At 40.4% G+C, this 21,306-nt stretch overlaps 1 protein-coding gene across 3 annotated transcripts in view; it reads left to right on the forward strand.

Annotated features, from left to right (window-relative positions):
* The window catches only part of HERC3 (HECT and RLD domain containing E3 ubiquitin protein ligase 3), a 42,555-nt gene that overhangs the window by 13,183 nt on the left and 8,066 nt on the right, over positions 1 to 21,306 (forward strand). For 2 of the 3 annotated variants that reach the window (XR_014882855.1, XM_085222248.1), the window contains exons 3-20: positions 961 to 1,120; positions 2,576 to 2,652; positions 3,767 to 3,988; positions 6,366 to 6,457; positions 7,449 to 7,579; positions 8,151 to 8,311; positions 8,821 to 8,897; positions 9,678 to 9,802; positions 10,342 to 10,401; positions 12,045 to 12,156; positions 13,721 to 13,910; positions 15,580 to 15,743; positions 16,196 to 16,309; positions 17,080 to 17,103; positions 17,191 to 17,280; positions 18,538 to 18,708; positions 19,320 to 19,463; positions 20,826 to 20,992. Coding sequence is in view for 2 of the 3 variants with exons in the window: in XM_085222248.1 (XP_085078374.1) it covers positions 961 to 1,120; positions 2,576 to 2,652; positions 3,767 to 3,988; positions 6,366 to 6,457; positions 7,449 to 7,579; positions 8,151 to 8,311; positions 8,821 to 8,897; positions 9,678 to 9,802; positions 10,342 to 10,401; positions 12,045 to 12,156; positions 13,721 to 13,910; positions 15,580 to 15,743; positions 16,196 to 16,309; positions 17,080 to 17,103; positions 17,191 to 17,280; positions 18,538 to 18,708; positions 19,320 to 19,463; positions 20,826 to 20,992 (2,281 nt within the window). In the remaining variant the exon portion in view is untranslated. The remainder of the gene's footprint in view (positions 1 to 960; positions 1,121 to 2,575; positions 2,653 to 3,766; positions 3,989 to 6,365; positions 6,458 to 7,448; positions 7,580 to 8,150; positions 8,312 to 8,820; positions 8,898 to 9,677; positions 9,803 to 10,341; positions 10,402 to 12,044; positions 12,157 to 13,720; positions 13,911 to 15,579; positions 15,744 to 16,195; positions 16,310 to 17,079; positions 17,104 to 17,190; positions 17,281 to 18,537; positions 18,709 to 19,319; positions 19,464 to 20,825; positions 20,993 to 21,306) is intronic. The other variant, XM_085222249.1, reaches the window with a different exon arrangement.

Consider the following 21,306-nt stretch of genomic DNA (forward strand, 5'->3'; position numbering starts at 1 on the left):
TGTCATTTCATAGAATGATAAGTGGAACATCAATGTGGGACTTTTAATAAAACTAATCATTGCCTTGTAGCGCAGAGTGAATCTTTCTTTGTCTACCCTGAAACATTTTTTCAGGGAAGAAAAATTCCAACTTTTCTTCTGTTTGGCTTGTGAGGATTTTTTCCATCAGATGTGGTATTTCCAGTGCTTTGCTGCAAGACAAGGCTTTTTTATGCCTGTTTGTAAAAAGTCTGCATAATGAATAAAATTTGATTGTTGATGTTGTAAGAGTAGTTGTCAAATCTTTTCCAATTGCTTAAGATGACATAATGGTGAAAAATAAATCGTGGGCAATCTTCCAGAGGAAGATTTTTTTTTTCTTCTCTTTTACTCTTCTCTAAAGTCCTCTTGCTTTTTACATTACATTTTTTGTGAACTTCTTACTGTGATAGAAATAGTAGTAGGTTGATAGGTTTGGGCCTCATTCAAGCTTAGCACCGGGGGTGTTGTAATATGTCTGTTTTCATCCATCGAGAAGTAAAGCAAGAGAAAACTGCATTGATTAACTTTTTTGGATGACTTGTCTTCATTAGGCATATGAGGTGTGGAAGGCCAAATGTATTTTACAGGGTTTTTAAACTTCAGATCCATGCTGATCCCTACATCAAAACTGAGTTAGAAAACATCAAATCTGGAAAGTTTGTTTGATTCCATATATCTGTGAGGCTGCGTGTAGACTGTTGTGCTTGAGGACGTTACCTGCCTTTATCCTACAGTTTACAGGTCAGGGTTTTAGAAGAACTCAGCAGCCACACATTTTCAGTAAAGTTTGGTGCTTTCCTTATGTGGGAAGTGTTTTATAACTAAATTGGGCATCACTGAGCCTATCTGAATGGCTTTGCTTATGTATTACAGATCTGCCGTCTGCATGTAGATATGAGACAAGTCCTGTGATGGAAGTGTTTTTGTGTCTTTTCTCAGAACTAATCGGAGCCCTGGCAGGGCAGCACATAGTGCATGTGGCCTGCGGAGAGTCCCACAGCGTGGCACTCAGTGACCAGGGCCAGGTCTTCTCCTGGGGCGCAGGCAGCGATGGACAGCTGGGCCTCACCACTATTGAAGATGCAGTGACAGTACCAAGGTAAATCTTTAAGTGGTTTGGGTTTCCTTACGGCACCCGCTTGGAAGTATTGTCCCAGGGCTTTTTCACTTTGCAGCCTGCAGTTGGTGGAAGTGTTGCTCTTGCTTAAAGGGCTGGTATTTGGGCACTTGCCACTTACCAGTACAAGCCTGACACTCTTCCTTTTCCCTCTCAGTACTCCTTGAGTACTAGACAAGTTCTGAAGGACTATAGTTAGGACAGCCCTTCTGATCTTCGGTGCTTGAAGCACAGAGAAGAAAGTTAGAGCAAGTTCGGCTTCCTCAATGAAAAATATGACAGTGTTTTCTGCGGGACAGGAGGTACATGAGGGAGAACCCCAAAATAGAAATGCTATGTGGTATGTTGGTATTGCATTGTATCTCTGAGATAGGACCCATATTTCAAGAATGGGCAAAAGATATGGACAGCTGAACTGGTGCCTCAGCTCTGGAATTCTTGCATTGTTTGTATTATATCTTCTGCTTATCAGCAACGCTGCTAAACCAGCCCATTGCAATTCTGAACAGTGAATGTTGCTCAGAAATATTAGGGAAGTGCTCAGTTTTCTTCATTGACCTGCTTAATGCATTTTACCAGTCTCAGAGCAGTAACAGTGTTAAGAATAAGTGCATGTAGATGGTGTTGGGGCCAGTAGCAGACACTAAGACTCCTCCGTCCAAAGCAGTTCACAGATTATAGACCTGAGCTCACTACCATAATAAAGATAACTGGTCTGTTTGTAGTTAATGATGTTGTATCATGCTGCCTTAATAACAGATGTGTTCTGTCTCTTACTCTGGCTGCAACTATATATCCAGTGCAGAGCTAGAGGAGGAGGTCTGGACGTGTGTCTAGGGTGACTGTCATTCACGGGACAGTATTTAAAGAAAAAGAGTTCCAGTTGCTAAAGCATAATCATTTGTTTGATCTGAAGGGCTCTCTGAGAAGAAAGCTTGTTACTTGCTGGCAGATCTGATATAAAAAAGAGAGACAGGCTCAGATGCCAGTGTGATAGTGCCATTTTAAAAATAACATTTTTGTGGAATAACTTGAATCTTGATCTGCTATTCTCTGTGCAAAGCAATGAAGAGGTTGTGGTGCTGTAGCTCTTCGAAGCTTCTGTGCTCCTGACATAAATGACATGAAAAATGTCAATGCCTGAAAAAGAATATTTAGAGAGATGCTGAGAGACCACATTTTTTTCACCATTTTCAGACGTCTAGAGTCTTCTTTATAGCAGTAAAAATAGTTAGAGCTGGTAGTCCGATGTCTAAAGCTCTTCAGATGGCAGATTGGCATCTGTGATCAGTGTTACCTCCAAGATTCTGTTCCTCTTCTCAAAACCACAGGTTATGTGTCTGTCTAAAAAAAATTACCCAAATGGAAATGATAATTTCACCTAATGTGATACTGTATTTGTTGATGATTATTCTAAAATAATGTCGTCATCTTTAGGCTGATAAAGAAACTGAACCAACAGACCATACTGCAGATTTCCTGTGGAAACTGGCACTGTCTGGCTTTGGCAGCAGGTACTGTAGTGTTCATTATTTATTACCAAGATTTCTGCTCTTGTTTTGCTCTATGTCCAAGATAGCATATTTGCAAGGACATCCCTATCTCATCTGTTTTCAGGACAAATGGAAGACAGTGAAGTAGATTAGGTACCACATATATTGTAGAAGAGTGTTGCCAATACTGTCAAGAAGGGAAACATTACACACAGGCCACCCACTGCCTCACTGCTGAATGATGGCAAGAACACTTAACAGCTTTCCATCTTGATGGAAAATAATAGTGCCTCCTAATTATTTTCATGGAAACTACAACAGATACAAAGAGCACAATAATATTGTTTGATGGAGCAAATTTTCAGTCACAAAATGCTATTTTTCAGCATAGTCACCACCATTAGCTATGCATTTTCACCAGCAATAAATGAGAGCCTGCATGCCATGCCTGTAAAAATCTGCACCAGTGGAGTTGACTCGCTTTTGCTGTGGACACTGCTGAAATGCACCACTCACCACCTCACTGTACTCACATCCACTGTTTGGTATCCATAAACGTTCAGCAAGTGTTGATGAATGTCAGTGGGTGCCATTTTTTCTGCATGGAGGAATTCAGTTCCTCACATTTGCTTCCTCCGCACTTCCATGTCAGGCACCATTTTGTCAGAGTGCCCCTCTGCTGCCATCTGTTGTGCAGCAACAAAAAGTAAGGGAATATTAGCAGAAAGGTTCCTTCCCTGCTATCAGCATCTGCCTCTGACATAGTTGGCCAACGTAATAAAAAAAAGGAGGCATTACTTTTGGAGCAGCCCTTGTAGACGAATGTGTGGAGTTAGTTCTTTTCTGCCAAAATTATCCTTGGCTGTTCCCTTTCTGAATGCAACATGTGGACCATTCTACACATCTGAAGTTACAGCAGTCTGATATGGTATTTTGCACTTGGTTATGCATCTGTGTATTTACCTTGTGGCTCCAGACTGGGCTTATATTTTAGCAAAGGATGTCTTGCTTGCTTTTTCCATCATGAGATTTGGGTGGGAGAGAAGCGCCCAGCACTAGTACTTGTTCAGTTTGACAAACTTGCTTTTCTGTTGATTAGCTTTTATTCACTATCCTCTTTCTTTCTTTGTTTCAGATGGCCAGTTCTTCACATGGGGACAGAACAGCTATGGTCAGTTGGGCTTGGGGAAAGAGTGTCCCTCCCAAGCAAGTCCACAGCGTGTCAAGTCTCTTGATGGGATCCCTTTGGCCCAGGTTGCTGCAGGTGGAGCCCACAGTTTTGCCCTCTCTCTCTCAGGAGCTGTGTTTGGCTGGGGAAAGAACAGCTCAGGACAGCTGGGACTAAGTGATGAACGAGGTATTAAAATTGTACTCCTAGGTGAAAGAAGGTTGTTTTTTGTTTTGGCTGAGTGCCACATTTCTTTCCACATTGGCAGTCTGTTTTTACTGAGCAGAGGTATAGACCTCAGTAGCTCCTTCGGAAGGAGTGGGCAGAGAAACAGTCTTTGGTGGACTTTACAGGATTTTCATTCTTAGGAAACACATTTTTCCCCTGTGTTTGCTAATGAGAAGGAAAGAAGGAAAATCCAAGGGAAAAAAAAAAGAGAAAAGTAGTATTTGAAATGTGAATGTCGAGATGCACCCAAGGAAATGCTTTGATTCTTTTCTTCTTCCCTCAAAAACACTTTGTCCATACTTTGTTTGAAGTTCATGTGAAATAAGGTCTCCAAGTGGAGCGGGAGGCTGAACCCATCCTCTGGTTTGCCTGCATATTTTTGATTGGTGAGCATCTGTATGCTACAAAATGTTGGCAACATGAATTGTCTCATTCTTGTAAAACATGTATTGTTTATTGGTTGCACATTCTTTCAGACACACAGGGCCAGTGGTATGTTGTTTTTTTTTTGCATGGTCAAGTTCAGTGAAACCTAGTCATCAACAAACTTGAAGACTGATTCATAAAAGCTAAAAAAAGGAGTGGATATGATACTACAACTAGTCTGAAAAGCCCAAATTCCCTCAGCTTGTTGTTAATATATTTGTTACTACTTGCAAAAGTAAATGAAAGATTTTCTTTGGAGTTTCGTGTCGTTCTCTTCATCTTTTTTTGCGTAGTTTCTGAGTAGCTTTAGATATATAAGCAAGTTATTGTCTATAGATAGGCATGATACACAGCATGCATGGATAATTTATTTTGCATGAGTGAGTACAAGAGGTGTATTTACTTATAAACATTAGATTGTGTAGGAGCTTATAAACACTGTGTTGCAAGAGAAAAGCATTACCTCATATTTTGTCTATGTATAATGGAATGATGCAATTTGACAACCCACTCTACCTACTGAAACATACATTTAAAGCAATTACTCAAAAACAGCCTGTAGTTTAGCATAGGATGCTCAGCTGTATTGAACCTTGTTTTGCACTTTTATGAATATAAAACATAGTTGTAAGACTTGTAACATATTTTGCACCCTCTCAGAAATGCTCCAGATCTGTTCTCTTGTGCTGTGTGTCAGCTAGAGTATTGACCTAGTATAAGACCAGCTGTGTTCTTTCCTTGCAGATTGACAGATAGATGCTTCTGATCTCAACACAGCACTGTTAGAAATGCTGTGTTCTATATATGAAAAGGTTTATTTTGACATGGGGCTATCTTAAATAAAAACATAAGGGGCATCTGCTTGTGGAACTGTGTTGGCCAGAGATCACACTCTGCTAACACTCAGTAAGTGATGCCGTCATAAATACTAGGCATTTGTGGTGATTGAGTCATGATAAGACAGAATTCTACTCAGTGAACATGAACAGCAAAAATTAAGAGCATGAGTATTCTGCAGCTCTGTTACTTAAACAATTATGCTGTAGAGATAAACCGTAATTCCAGTCAAGGACAACGTAAATGAAAAAAATCTGCTCTCATTTCTAAATTCATGAAAATGTGACTATTTTCCTTTCACTACACAGAAAAAAGCACCTGTCAAGTTCTTGAGTCTTAAAAAATATCCAGCTTCTATAGGTAGGAACTTGATATTTTGTTGGTACAAAGGAAGCAGCTGCTCCCTTTATTGTCTAAACGTTTTGGGGTGCCCACTGCTCCTTGAAATGCAAATTATTGTTATTTACATCGTAAAACGTATAACTTTGCTTAGTGTATTCATCCTTGGGGGAGCCCTGGTGATTAGAATGTCATAGTGAAGGAGAAAAGCATCATTTAACTGTTGGCAAAGATTAGCCTTTGCAAGTATGAGGATCTTCTTAAGAGATGACAAGAGAAGGAAGACTAGGCATTTAAATACACCTTGGGATTTAGCTGTCATGTGTCTCCCACATCAGGATTGTTTTGTATGAGAGAAAGGTTTAAAAATGGTGCTGGAAACAAATATTAGCAGTCATCAGCAAAGAGTTGAAATGGAGCATGAGGCTGAGGGTGGGTGTAGCTCGGCTACACTGGTCATTTGTGCCACGCTGCAAGTGCATCTCATTTATATGAGATACTCAGCATTTGTGTCCTCACTTTATCCCACTTTTCTTGAACCAGGGCAAATCTGTTAAAAATGGAAGGGGAAAGCAACAGTGGAGAAATTAAGGATCTGCTTTTTTTTCCCAGTGTCTGTTAAAACTTTCATCATGACCCAAGTTGTGGAATATGTCTAAAAATCAGACTGCCAATGGTTTTCTCAGGCATTTAGGAATGTATTTATGAAACAGTTCCTTTATTCTGTTCTATGCAGACCGAGAATCCCCTTGCCATGTGAAGCTATTGCGGTCTCAGAAGGTTGTTTACATCAGCTGCGGAGAGGAACACACAGCAGTTCTAACAAAGGTAAAGAAGTTCCCAAAGCTGGGAACCCTTGCTGCTGTCTTGCCTGAAGGTTTCACATTTTTTTCATAGGAAATGGTGGAAAAGAACAAATCGACATTCCTTATTTTATCTGACTCCTGGAAAAGAGACTAAGTGGAAAATAGTCTTATAATTCATTCTGAGATTCATTGCCAGCGTGAACCAATGCTGTTTTTAAAATGTAGATGTTAGTAATCCATGACAATGAATAATAAAACTCAGGTGAATCTCTTAAAGAAATGAGCTTTGTACAAAAAAAAAAAAAAAGAAACGAATATCCAAAGGGATGATAACATAATGTTGTATTGGAAGATAGAGTTACTGTGCAAGTCAGATAGGAGGGGCTATCAAACAGAGAGTTACCAGTCACTCACAGCATTTACAAGAGGTTTTCAATTCCAAATCTACTGCTGTTTCCAAGTAGTGTGTAGTTCAGTAGACAGAGAATAGGACTAGCATTTGGGAGATCAGTGTTTAGTTCTTGCCTCACCCCAGCCACTTCTAGGTGTGTTGCTTCCTGGCTTAGTGCCTTAATGTTCTCTGTTGTAGATGGAACTGAAAGAGCTGATCTTGAGGTTCCTGTGGGAAAGCTACTGTACAAGACCAGAGTGTGATTCTCATTCAAGGAGAAAGGTCACAATCTATTTGAACAGCAGCTGACGGAGGTGGATGTATAGTATAGTGGAAATGGGTGCTGTTGAACCATATTTAAACCTACTGAGATTCAGGCTCATCTAGTAATGGTGGGGAGAAGCTTGTCTTCTGTAGGCATACTGGAGATAATTTTGACACTGATGAATGGCAAAGTAGAAGTTTGGGGGCTGCATTAGCAGAACACAAGTTTATTTTCTGAATCCTTTGGAATCCCCAGCAATCTCTGCTTAAGCTTGAGCTCGTAGTGAAACTGGAGTCAAAGAGATGCTGCTGGGATATGGGTCCTAAATGGAGAATATGCTGTTTGGTTTGCTAACAGAGTGGAGGGGTGTTCACGTTCGGTGCAGGTTCCTGCGGGCAACTGGGACATGATTCCATGAATGATGAAGTGAACCCCCGAAGAGTTCTTGAGCTGATGGGCAGTGAAGTATCCCAGATTGCTTGTGGCAGGTGAGTACTGTGTGCAGTCAAAAATTTTCCTTCAGTGGAGGTTAATGCTGACACTGAGTCTTGTAAATAGAAGGAATAGTCTTGCTTTTGCATCGTGTGTGTCAGAATTAAGTTAATGTTAATTTTATTTCCCTGGAAAATTTTAAGTCCCTCTAACGGAGATTGGTTTTTAATTGTGGCTGTTGCCTGTGCCCCTGGCATGACACCTTTCCGTTTTAATGGTCAAGACGGACTCTGGGGCTGCAGCCCCTTTTGGTCACAAGATTCCAGCCTCTTTCAGGAGGAGAGAAGTTAGTAACATAAGTGTTACGTTCTTGCCTTTTATATGTGCAGGCTTATCAAATGACTAAACTAATTCAGTCTGTTATCCTGATATGAGCCAAGTAGTGCAGGTCGCTTCCACCTGAAGAACTGCATCCTATAAAGTGGTGCCATCAAGTGGCAAAAGCTGAGCACTGGTGCTTTGCGCCAGCTTCTGGCCTGGGGGAAGTGAGAATAAATTTTAGGTTTGTTTTGTTTTTTCTTTTAATTGTTAAACATGGCCCAAACATTGTACCCATCTCTGTTACAGACATCACACTTTAGCCTTTGTGCCTTCTTCAGGAATGATCTATGCATTTGGCTGTGGAACAAGAGGCCAGCTGGGAACTGGGCACACTTGCAACGTTAAGTGTCCCTCTCCAGTGAAGGGTCACTGGGCAGCTCACAATGGGCAACTCTCAGGGAAACCTGGTATGTACTGTGGATGATTTGGAGTAGCAAAGGGCATAAGTCACTTCATCTCACCCGTGTTGATCTAAAACCATCTTCACATTACACTGTAAGTGCTTGAAATAGCAAAAGAAACTCATTCCTGTGGCCCAAATGCACTGCGGAATTACTGGGCGACCTCTGCTCTCTGTTAATCTGTGTGCCCTGTCTTATCATGGCAGAGCTCAACACTTGGTGATCTTGAGCCTTCATTACATTGTTTTAATACTGATTTCTAAGGGCTTTGGTTTCTCACATATAGCAACCTCACTGCTATTTAGAAATTACAAATTTCCCCTACTGCCTGGTCCTGTGTCCTTCTCAAACAAAGTGCTCAAGTATTTCAGTACCTTCTCATTTCAGCCTTGCCCTCAAGGAGCCAGGTGTTCCTTGTAGTGTAAAGCGCGAGACAGTGACAGTGCAAATGTGGAGTGGAAAGGCAAAGAAGGATTAATCAGTCTCTAATGCAACTGCATTTCTTTCCTCAACAGATGCCTGTAAATATCACATTGTTAAACATATCTTCTCTGGAGGAGACCAAACGTTTGTGCTTTGTTCCAAATATGAGGTAAACCAAATTAAGTATCTTCTCGTATTTTCTCAAATCTGTTTTCCTGTCCCAGCCTTCAAATCACACCTTTGCGGGTTTTTTTTTGTTTTTTTGTTTTTTGTTTTAACTAATCTCCCGAAAATGAGGTGGTGTTTTGGAGTCCATTCTACCTTACAAACCTCATCAAGGACAACACTTATTTAGAACAGTACGGGCATTTACAACTTTTTTAGGTGCCTTCCTTTTGAGTCATGTCAGAGAATGATTGGGAAGACACTGATATCAGTTTGTTCATCAGGGAGGGGAGTTACTTCCTTGGCACAGGGGAAGTAATGGACAGCTTTACTTCTGGGACACTGAGGTTCACATGATGAGAGTGTAAGGAAGTGGAATACACATTGAGATATTATCAGATCAGCTGGATAGTGAGCAGTTTTTCTGCTTCTATCATCTTATTTTTTTTCAGTAAACGTTTGACATACACATTTGAGGGATGGATGTAGCTGTAGAATAAACCTACTAAGCCTTTGTTTATATGCAACAAAATTTGAAATTATACTTTCTTTCATTTTTTACTTTTCCTCTTTTCTAAAACGTGTTTGGTGATGATCTTGGTTTTTTCTATTCCTTTCCATGCCTTTCCTTTTGGACTTATTAGTAATGGTGCAGCTTCCTAGTCAAATCTGTTCAGAGACCATACCCAGAAAGCTATCAGTTGTATATAAAAAACAGAATTTTTTAATAAGAAGGAGTTGTTGTACAAGCCTTGTCTTTGCTGAAATCTGTATCTTCTCACAGAATTCCTTGCCTGCTGATGATTTCCGGACCATAAATGAAACACGTTACACCTGTTTAATAAATGATGAAACTATAGATGTCTGGAGGCAAAAGCTTTTAGAAAAGAACAGTTCTAATTCTGTCAAGTAGGTATTGTGGCACTGGACAAGCCTTTTGTTGGAAGTTTTATTTAAATACTTTTGTTGGCTTCCGTGCCATATTTTCACTTGAAATTCAGCAGCCCTTTCAAGTGCATGGTTCTTGGCCATATCCAAGGGGAGAACAAGTGCCAGTCACAAGGATACCAGGTTAGAGCTTCCTAGCAAAACCAGAGGAATTTAAGGCTGCCTCACAATATTGCAAATAATGGGTGGGAAATTGATTATAAAGTTGTTCTTCATTATGTTCTTAGAGTTCATGAAAAACAGCAAGAAGACTGTTTAAATTCTTCCCCGCCTGCCGTGAGAAGTGAAAAGTAGGTGGAAAGGAGGCATTGCTCACATCCCTCTTTTCAAAGAGGAGTGTTACATGATACTGAGTGAGCCCCTTAACCTCTGCCTTTGAGTAGTGGGGTGTTCTTGGCATTGTTTCCCATAGAATGAAGGGAAGATATCTGAAGAGATTTGCTTGGACATTTGTTTATACCTTCTATCCCTGTTTTCTTTTGTCTTCTTGCTGCAAACAGTAATGTTGTTCAGATACTGTCCTCGGCTGCCTGCTGGAATGGAAGCTTCTTGGAGAAGAAGTAAGTGAAAAACAGAGTCAAGAACTGTAGCTTTCCCTTGAGGCAGACTGGAATCTCTTTTTGTCACTCGCCTGTTGCAATGGGCTTTAATTGTTCTGATCAAACAGGAGATTGGGCAAAGAGTGTCTACTAAAGAGGTAGGTGGTCAAAGTTGGGTCTAAGAAAGTGCATGGTGAGTAAGTGGCATGCTTGTTATTTTTCCTTATGAAATGAATATGAACTTTAAAAGAGGAATAGTAATATGATATTAAAGGAAATTATTAATGCCAGATATTGGAGTAGTCTCATACCCAGCTGAGCTAGCTGGGGAAAGCGACTAATTGTGGAATTGTACTTCAGCACAGGCTGCTCTTGAAAAATACGTGCAGGCCAGCATGGAAGCACTTTCCTTTTAGGGGACATCAGCTGTGGGAAGTTTTGTGCTTTTGCTTGCGAAGGCAGGAGTTTCAAATGGGTGTAACTAACAATAGGTGGTGACAAGGATGTAATATGCATAACTGAGTCAAAGGCTGTGGGTTGGGGAGGGCTGTGTTGTCTGTGTCTGTAAATGCTGGGGAGGTAACAGCATGAGATGAGGTGGAGGAGGAATTTTAATGGCGATGTGATGAGTAAATGACCTGTAACTAGGTGAAGATGACTTAGTTACTCTGAATAATCTTTTGAGTAATCTTTTCCAAGAGCAGCTCAAAAAAGAAAACAAGCTACTCATTATTCTTGCATTTTTTCAGCTGGTACAATGGCTTCTTCTGTAGTGTTGCAAGAAGGCAACATGCGACTGTAGAAGAAGAGTTGTGTCATGTCGGTTTAAAATAGTGAGGTCTCCAATTGGAGTATTTGAGTCACTGCAAATAGTGTCAGGGCTCCGTGGAAAGGAGTAGAGTGTGTGATTTGTTCACCTCATTGCAGTTCTCTTTCCACCTTAATGATGCCTTGACTAGCGCAGACTTTACCCGTACAGGTCTGTGACCAAATGAATGATCAATTTGATACCCTACTATATGCCTTCAGTGCCCAAATGCTATTTAGTTTGCAGCACAGCTCTGTGGCACACAGGGCTGAGTTGAGAAGCAGCATTTCTGTGTCTGCATGACTGGGCGTGCTGCAGTACTACTACTGAAGCTGCTTGTTCAGCAGTATGACTCTGAGGAGCTATTTCCAGCCTGGTGCTCATGTTGTTATGGAGATAACTACTCCAGCAGTCTATGATTAACTTCCCATTGCAACTGCATCAGCAACCTGACAAATGCATCCCATGTTTAATAGGTGCTGTTTCCTTCAGAGTGTGTCTGATAAAACACATTCCTAGGGATAAATAGTGTTATACATGGGAATTCCACAGGGTCAGTAGAAATTGTAGCAGTTATCTTTTTATTTTTACTGGCATCTGTGATGTTATATCAAAGAGTTTGATAAACTTTATCTGTAAGAATCCTAAATCCGAACAAAGCCCAGAGGAGTTCTGAAGGGGGAATTGTGCATCTTGTCCTTAGCAAGAAGATTTGAAAATCTGCTTTGCTTCTAGTCTGATTCATTCCTTGGGGGTCAGTCCTCCATCACGTGCTGTGAGACAAAGCCAGTCCACAGGTAATGTTTTCTCTTCCTTGAACTTACATCTGTCATCTTTTTTTTTTTTTTTTTTGTAGAATTGATGAACATTTTAAGACCAGTCCAAAGATCCCAGGGATTGATTTGAACTCCACTAGAGTGCTGTTTGAAAAGCTGATGAACTCACAACATTCAATTCTCCTAGACCAGGTATTACACTTCACAGGTTTTTGGGTGTTCCTAGGGGGAATTAAAAGCTTTGTCCCTCTGTAACATGCAAGAAACAGCACATTTTTGGGGAGAGCATTTATATTTCAAATTTGCAGGCTGCATCCATCATGGTATCATTGAATACATCTCCATTGACCTGGATGGATTTTGTTCTCAAAATCTGCCTCAAAAACTTGTTTTTAAAAGGTTTGGTTTCGTGGCATCTAATTAATGGTTGTAATGACTCCTGAAATCAAGTCTGTATATGTTATGCTTGTATATAATGACTATGTTCTCACTTCTGGTGGGTCAGCAGCTGGTGGGTCAGTAGCTGTTCATTCTAACTCGGAGGATTTTTCTTATGAATGCAGAGATGTGTGAGAAAATAGTATATCTTCTCCATTTTTCAAGCTGTAATTTTTACAGTTTTTTTCTTGTTTGTTTTTGCTCTGGGTGTGATCTTCAGCTTATCTCAAGTCTTCAGTGGATGTAGACTGATAACCAAGTTAGGACTTAGCAATAATAAGTTCAGTGGCTCCTGAACATGTCACTGTCTTCAGTGAACTTTATGGGACCTTAAAAGTCAGAGAGTAATAGTGGTTCGTACCTAATGGAGTCTTTTCTGGTGAAGTAATGAAGTTACACTTGCTAGCTGAGCTAGTAAGTCACATCAAGCATTATGCTTTGATTTTGCTGCTAAAATCTATCTCAATTGCTCTTTTAATGCTGCTATTTCTACAGGAGGAAATTGAGAAAGGCCTCATTATAAGGGTTCTGGCCTGAAATAGATATTTTACTGTGTGCCAAATATTAGTAGGGGTGAAAAGCTTAAAGTAACTTAAGAAACTTAAAGGAACGTTTTAGCACTGAGTATGTAAAATGTTTCTTCAGTTCATCCAATGTGCTATACTCCACAGCTTTTTAGAATTTCTTAATTTTGCTTTTGCTATTTGTTCACTAGTCGTATCTAATCATTGTTTTCAACCTCCCTGACTCCCCTTCAGCAGAAATGACTCAATGTTGAGTAGCCCTATGCAATCCTTGTTTTAGGCACAGTGGGACCTTTGTACACCGACCTGTGGTACATTGAATCTCTGTGTATTATAGTCATCAGAAAGGGACACCGGAGGGAAGGTGTTGTGTGACATTTTGACAGACTTGAACTGCAGCAGGTGAAATTTTACATGTTACCTGTCTGCTTCTGACCGAATTATTTCTGGAGAGCTTTATATATAAGGTTGGGTGTCTGTTTTGCTATGCTTTTATGCACATAAACAACTATTTCAGCAGTGCTGAATGATAAATTAATTGACTGGGCTTCCAAAGAAGGGGTGTGACCTTCAGCAAGAGGAATTAACAAATCTAGATACCCCTGGAAAAACCTACCCAAACATCTATGCATTTTGAATAAATGAGTTTAGTTGTGTCCTGTGGAGTGCTTCAAGGGATCGGAAGCAAAAACTAAGTCTACTTATGCTCTTTGTGCTCTGTTTATACATCATTTATGTTGTAGGAGCTCCAGCATCCAGGGCAAGTTGCCTCATTTTGTCTTTTTTCCCTCTAGATACTGAAGAGCTTTGAAAGCTTTTTGATTCCTCAGTTGTCCAGCTCACCACCAGATGTTGAGGCAATGAGGATCTATCTGATTCTCCCTGAATTCCCACCCTTCCAAGATTCAAAGTATTATATCACATTAACACTTCCTCTGGCAATGGCTATTCTGCGCTTGGACACCAATCCTAGCAAAGTTCTTGGTAAGAGGCCACCATTTAAGATGCATGTTGCTCTCGCCATCCAGTGAGGATACAAATTACTGTCTTAAGATTTTTCAGTCACATTTCTATGTTGATTTAATTTTGGTGGTTTTGTTAACCGTGGCTGCAGTGATAATGACAATTGAGTATGACTTGTGGTGTGGTATCAGGAAGGAGCTGCCTCTAAAAAGCAGCTAGGAGCCAAAAGCACACAAGGAATCCTCCTCCCAGAAACCTATGCTTTGATGTAAGATAGTTTTAAACGTAACGTTTGAATTCTAAACATCAAATACATTGGAATGAATACTCTGCCATAAAGGTAAAATATGGGAAGCTAGAAAGTTACAGTAATATAAAACCTATAATTTTACAGTGCTGTGGATAATAAATGAGGAAGTAGATTCAAGTTAAGCATTGTTTTAATGTAGGAGTAGAATATTTCAAAGAACACTTACTAAGGAAGTTATTCTAATTTGCCTTATCTAATTTACCTACGTTCAGAGACTCAATTCCAGAGAAATTTTCAAGCCTTTGTGTGAACACAGAGTTTTCATGTCATGAAGATTAAGTGATATTACTCTCTTAAATTTAATCAGATGTTGTCCACATCCAAATACATTTTCTGTGGAAGGTAAATGAATGAAAACACTGCTAACATAAAGTTAATTTAGCCTATATAAAGTGCAGAAAAACCTATTGTTTGGTCTGTGGTCAACCGAAACACAACAGCTCATCTCTTGCATCTGAATCTTATTTCTGCTAACATTATTTCATAATCAACACAACGCTGAGAAGATAAGCTGCTCAAAATGGCTGTTCATGTTTGCAAAGATATTAGCTCTTTGCTATTTTATTCTGTTTCTTAAGATTATCTTATACTAATGCTCATATATATAAAATGCTGTGTAATATATTCAGGCCTCCAGAAACATTGCTCTGGTGATTTTTTTTTGAGGTTTAGTGGTTTATTATTGTATTTATTCATTTTATTCAAAGAGGTTTCGAAAGCAGATTTCCTCCTCCGCTTAGAGTTCCTTGTCCACTGCGATTGCTAGCGTAAAGAAGTGTAAAAGATTCTCTTTCTGTGGCACACAATTGTTGTGCTGACACTTCAGAGGATAAGCCAGTGCTTCTACCAGTAGATGTGATGTACTTTGCATGTAGATTGGTTCCCTGATAGGCAGGGTCTCTTTGGAGGAAAGTTAGCGAGAAGTAATAGCAAGGAGTAATTCAGCTTATTAAAATAGAGGGATGTTTAGTGCAGCTGTGCCAAGAGACTCCCTCTGACTCTTGCTATAAAAGTAGGTGGTACTGATGGAGAACTACTTTCTTATCACTGTAAAGAGACAACGACTTGTCTGCAAGATCCCACAGTCTTGAACATAAGATACTTGAAAGAGCTGGAAAATCTTGAGTTGAGGTTTGTGCATTGATCATGGCTTGGGGCTGGATGGTGAGTGATATGGTTGATAATGGAAGGGTGGAAATTAGCTGTTCAGCTTCTGGTGTCTGCCCCTTCCTCTGCTTGCTTTTCCAATTCAACAGTCAGGAAGGAACTACGGAAGTTTTTAGGTGTGTTCCTCTATTTTCAGCTTTAGCTCCTCTCTTTTCACTTTCATGTAGGGAGCATCCAGTTCCAGATTTATTTTGATGTTCCTCTTCTTTTCAGATAACTGGTGGTCTCAAGTGTGTCCAAGATATTTCCTCAGGCTAGTGGATCTCTATAAAGGTGCAGTGGTTTACCTCCTCAGTGGAAGAAAGACGTTGTTGATTCCAGTCTTGTTCAGTAGCTACATTACAGCTGCTCTCAGGCTTTTGGAGAAACTCCACAAGGTAAGCCTGGGTGTGTGTGTTGGCTCAAGATGATTCAGTCTTGTCTGCTCTTTGTCAGTTGGGGAACAGCTCTGGTGTGTTAGCTGTCTCATTGTCCGTTGAAACTCCACAACAGTGAGGATGTTACTGGTTATTCTGAATTCACTGTACTTGAAGGTTGCTTAGTTGTGACTCAAACGCTGGGAAAAATTCACTGTAAGTGTTGGTGCCGAGCCACAAGACCACATGCACTGCTGTGATACAAATGCCCTACTACACTTCTGCTCCCACTGTATTTGTGCTCTTTCATCTGGATGAGGAGAAAGAAGAACTAAAATAAAAAGAAGTTTCTCAGTTTTCTAGAGCCTGTGTGTTGCAACCTGCTGTATTTGATTTTATGAAAGCAAACCTGCCTGATCTAAGAAAAATGCTGAATGTATCCATATTTCAAAAACACTCTGCTTTTTCCCTAGGTAAATCAGAAAGTTAAACATATAGAATATGATAAGTTTTATATCCCTGAGATTTCCAGCTTGGTGGATATTCAGGAGGACTACCTCATGTGGTTCTTACATCAGGCTGGAATGGTAAGAGCTTTCACATGTACTCTGTCCACATTTGTGTCTCTTATGAAAGAGATCTATGTTTTTAATATCCTCTTATTAGAGAGCATAATGTATTCACTGGAGGAGCAGTAAGATTATTTAATTATAACAAGGAAAGAAATCCCTGATGTGAGAAAACAAATAAATCCACCCAGAGATGCTGCAAGAGTAAAACGGGACTGCAGCAAATATTACTGTATGTATTTGTATGTACCTTCTAAATGTTGTGAGTGCCATGTTCCCTCTCTCTCACCTTCCATTCTATAGATAGTGCAGCTGTGTGCTTGCTTTTATTGAGCAGAACAATAAAATAGTGACCTAGTTTGATGTAACAGTAACAGTTTAAAATGTATCTATGGCTAATTAGAAGAGTAATTTGTGTTGCAAGACTGGTCTTACATTATTGTGTTGTGGCCTTACATTCTCTTCTGTTTCATGTGTTCTCTGCCTTGAGGGTTGCTTTTTTTTTTTGTTTGTTTTTCTTCATAAGGTAAGTTTCAGCTCTATCAGGCTAATGGGCTTCTGTGCCAGTTAGTCCTCTTAGTAATGTTTGGTATGAGAGTTTTGAATTAGAAGTGTTTGTTTCCTTGAGAAGGAAATTCCCATAGTTTACTTCAAGAGGAAGAGATTGGCTTGTGGGAGAAAAATTCCCTTTGGGTCACCTTTGAACTAGTGAACATCCTAAGAAATGCACGACACAGACTATAGAGAAAAAGATTTTCATTTCTTTCTCCTTTTTTTCTCCTTGACAGAAAGTAAGACCGTCTATCATGCAGGTAAGAAAATTGTTTTTGTGACTATTTGAAAAAGTTTTTATAGAAGCTGTAAGCGGGTACAGATTTGTCTGTCTGTTTGTCTTACAGGATGCTGTGACTCTCTGTTCTTATCCTTTCATCTTTGATGCTCAGGCTAAGACCAAGATGTTGCAGACAGATGCAGAACTACAGATGCAGGTAATCATTCTCTCTTCTAGTTTTCCTGCCCTATTACTTTTTTCCTGTCTTTTGCATTGGTGCCTGTAAGGAAAGGAGTTCACTGGGAGTTACTTTGTACCTCGTTTTATTGTTTCCGTGGTACAGGAGAGCAGAGTAGTTGGAGAAGCTGTTTGCCCAGGGCAGACAAAATGCTTAGTTTTTTTGAACTTCAGGAAGTTTGGTAATATCAGAATTGCCAGTTGTGCAGATAGTGGAAATCTAAACTATATAGAGAAGGAAGCCTGATGTATTTATGAGAGTCCAAGCATATGATTTAAGGTGAGATCTCTCTTAGAGGAGCTGGAAGGCTGGAAGAACAGAGAGTCTTGCAGGTTAAGTGGGCACCTTTTTGCAACTTCTGCCTAGCAGAGGGATGGTGGTTGTCAGAACTTGGGAGTTAAAATCTGACTTCTGGTTTTCTATGTAAGCTTGGCATATACTCACTGAGCAGCAGGAGTCAGCTTCTGACTCTTATTTTGCCACTTTCTTCTGTGTTTTTCCAACTCCTCAAATTGTCAGCAGCACACTGCTGAGAGGAGGGGATCTTCTTTGTCTTGGCAGAACAGCAGGCTGGCAACAGTTGTATTGTCCTGAGAGACAGAATCTTTATGAAGACAACCACTTAGAGGCCAAAAAACAGTACTTCTGTGAGTGCTGGAATAGAAGTTTGGTTTCCAATGGATTTCTGTCTCAAGGTCATTTGAGTTTTTAATTGAATTTACTGTATGAATTCGTTGCTTACGACAGACAAAGAACAAGAATGAATACTCTATGGGTAGTCAAACCTTTAACTGGACTTTGTACCTTAACTGACACCAGAAAATCTATATAAATGAGAGCTTTCAATTGTATGCAGTGAATTCCTTGGTATATTTTCATCTGGTGTGTTAGTAACACAGTTTTGCTTTGCAGACTGTATGATACCTTATCAAGATTGTGTTCATGCTGTTTCATGACTCAGTAGAAGCTTAAAGAAAGTCTTTTTCTTCCACCTGCCTGTCACTAATGTCAGAAAGCGTTCAGGAATTTAATATCTCTGCTTAATATCTGTTTCTTAAATTTGTGAATTGGTGATCTCAAAAGGTGTGGGTCTGGAAAATGAGGGTGCAAGCAGGCACGCATGCACACAGACTTGTATAGTGGTCACACAATCCTCGTACCCTGAGAGGAAGAAAGGAGCATCAGGCATATATCTGTTTTCCTTCCAGCTGTTTGTCACGCCTTTCTTGTTTACAGGTGGCAATAAATGGTGCAAATTTGCAAAATGTCTTTATGCTTCTCACCCTGGAGCCTCTGCTGGCTAGAAGCCCTTTCCTGGTACTTCATGTTCGCAGGAGTAATTTAGTGGGTGATGCTCTAAGAGAGCTGAGTATCCATTCAGACATTGATTTGAAAAAGCCCCTTAAGGTAAGTTTTCCTTAAACCTTCTCACGCAGCTGACACTTCCATAGCCTTTCTGCCCTTTGCATTACCACTTCAGCAGTGTCCTGCCATAGCAGAAGGGCAGGAATACATCCCTTCAGTGGAGGAGCTGGATCTTTCTCCTCTCTGACTCCAGGAGTCTTTTGGCAGTAATCAGTTCACAGGAAGTCATTTTTTCCTGGTGACTCTTCTAGGTAAGGGGCAGCAGGAAAGTAATATCTGAGATACGATGTCTTGTCTGTTTTGCCATTCTGTGGAGCAGGGCACTTACAATAAAGTGTCTTTTATCTCTGAGCGGTTGCTGCAAGGTTCAGTAATTGCTGTCATGCTGCTTCTGTTGCTGAGGAGGCGGGTGATTATGATTTGATTGCTATCTAACAGGAGAAACATAAGAAGTTAAAGTTTATCTAGTTATCAGATTTGCCACTGTGTGCTCCCTGTCCTTCCCTGCAAGCCGTGTGCTTGAAGTTGGCTCAAGGACTGTAGCGGGTTGGAGCATGTCAGGCAGATTGCTTTGCATGGCTTTCAGTCGGAAAAGTGTCTGATTCATTCTGTCTCTGCTCTGCATCCTTGTTACTGACCTTCTTTTTCTGCAGGTCATCTTTGATGGTGAGGAAGCTGTTGATGCTGGAGGAGTAACAAAGGAATTTTTCCTCCTGTTGCTGAAAGAACTCCTCAACCCCATCTACGGCATGTTCACTTACTACCCAGAGTCAAACCTGCTGTGGTTTTCAGACACGGTGAGCCCTTGCCCTCTGTGCACACAGGTTGAAATAATGTACTGCTTTAAATGATAATGAAGCTAGTGGCAAACGATGGGAAAGAAATGATTTTCCTCCTATTTTCCACCCACGGCATAATGTGAGCTTTATTTTCAGCCCATGTAAATTAGTGTAGGTCCATTAACTCTGATTATGCCTGTTAAGGAATTGGCTCTTTATTCATATCCCACAATAAAGCTTGTATTAAGTATCAGATGACAGTTAATAGAATTCTCAAATAGCATGAATGTGATAATCATGTGCTGTTTTACACAACCAGAGGTTTAGGTCATACTGGCATTCAAATTCAGTACTTCTGTTGCTGTTCACGTAATTGCAATCAATCCACTTGTTCATGCATCACTGTCACCTTCAGGTTCAAAACTTCTTAATGATCTATGTGAGGAAACTCTTAAAAAGTAAGAGTGCTGTAGTGAGCACTGGTTGATTTTTGAAAGATAGAAAGTTCTCAACCTCTCAGGTAGCTGGAGGTGATTGTTTATATCCTTTTTCTTCACCTTCCTACTTATGTCATAAGTTGGAAAGTGATGTTATCAATGTTACCTTGAGGTACACCTGCCATGGTGGGGGGTTTTTTTAACTGATTAATTACGTTGTTGAAGGAAGGAAATGACATGGTGCCTTTTGTAACTTGTGACAGTATTACAGAGCAATTACTCTTCATGTTAAAGCTGTAAAAATAACAAATCTTTTGACACTTAAGAGCAATGACAACATGATCACTGAAAATATCTGAGTCATGTATTTACCACATTTAGCAAATCCAGGTAATGAGCCCGTGACTGACCTAGCAGCATGAGAGTAAATACATGAAGGAATGAAACCTTGTGTACCAACAGCTGCCTGTGTTTGCCTGGGTGGCACTGTGGTTATGCGTAAGCTTTTCAATAGAAGATAGAGTGAATGACAGGGAGAGAAGTGCTAACAGATTTTCTTGCAGTACATAGGTGGCAAACACTAAAGCTTTGTTAGTGGCTGGACGTGGCTCTGGGCAGACAGGTCTGGTGGCTGGCAACCCAGCATATAGCAGGAGGGTTGAAACTAGATGATCATTGTGGTCCTTTTCAACCCAGGCCATTCTGTGATTCTCTAAACTCAGAGGTTACAGAAGTAGTAGGACTCTGTTTCTGAAGCTTCATTTCTGTGCCACACTTCAGCAAGGCTAGGATCAAGGAATTCATAACCAGACTGGGACCTGACACTCTGTTTTTGTCCCAGTTGAGATAGCAGGGGCTGGCTTCTTCATGCATGGGGTAAGAGTGCAATGCATCATGCCAGAAACACTGCATCTCATCAGGATTTCTCTGTGTGGTTTTGAAGTGTTTTGTAGAACACAACTGGTTTCACTTGATTGGCATCATATGCGGTCTTGCAATATACAACTTCACAGTGGTAGACCTTCACTTTCCCTTGGCTCTGTACAAAAAGCTCTTGAATGTGAAGCCATGCCTAGAGGATTTGAAGGAGCTGTCCCCTACAGAAGGAAGGTACGAAAAACAAAATTTGCAGCCTGTCTGGGAAGGGATACCATCCATCTGAGATTGAGAAATGCCAAATGGTACACACTGCTCAGCATATCACCTCCTGGTCCTTCTGAGTGACTAATTATTTTTGGGGCGTTGTGAGACTAGCAGACTGCTGTGGTGAATGACATATAAGCCTTCTCTCCCCTGGGCTGTCAGATCTGCTCAGGTAATAACCTCTACAGCCACCTTGCTAGCCCCAGAAAGCTCAGTGTCAGCACAGCCAAAGCACTGCCGCTCTGTAGCCCAGTTACATGCATGATCCCAGATCCTAGCCT

The sequence above is a fragment of the Meleagris gallopavo genome, chromosome 4 (genome assembly GCF_905368555.1).
Source record: "Meleagris gallopavo chromosome 4, MGAL_WU_HG_1.1, whole genome shotgun sequence".
Classification (NCBI taxonomy): Eukaryota; Metazoa; Chordata; class Aves; order Galliformes; family Phasianidae; genus Meleagris; species Meleagris gallopavo.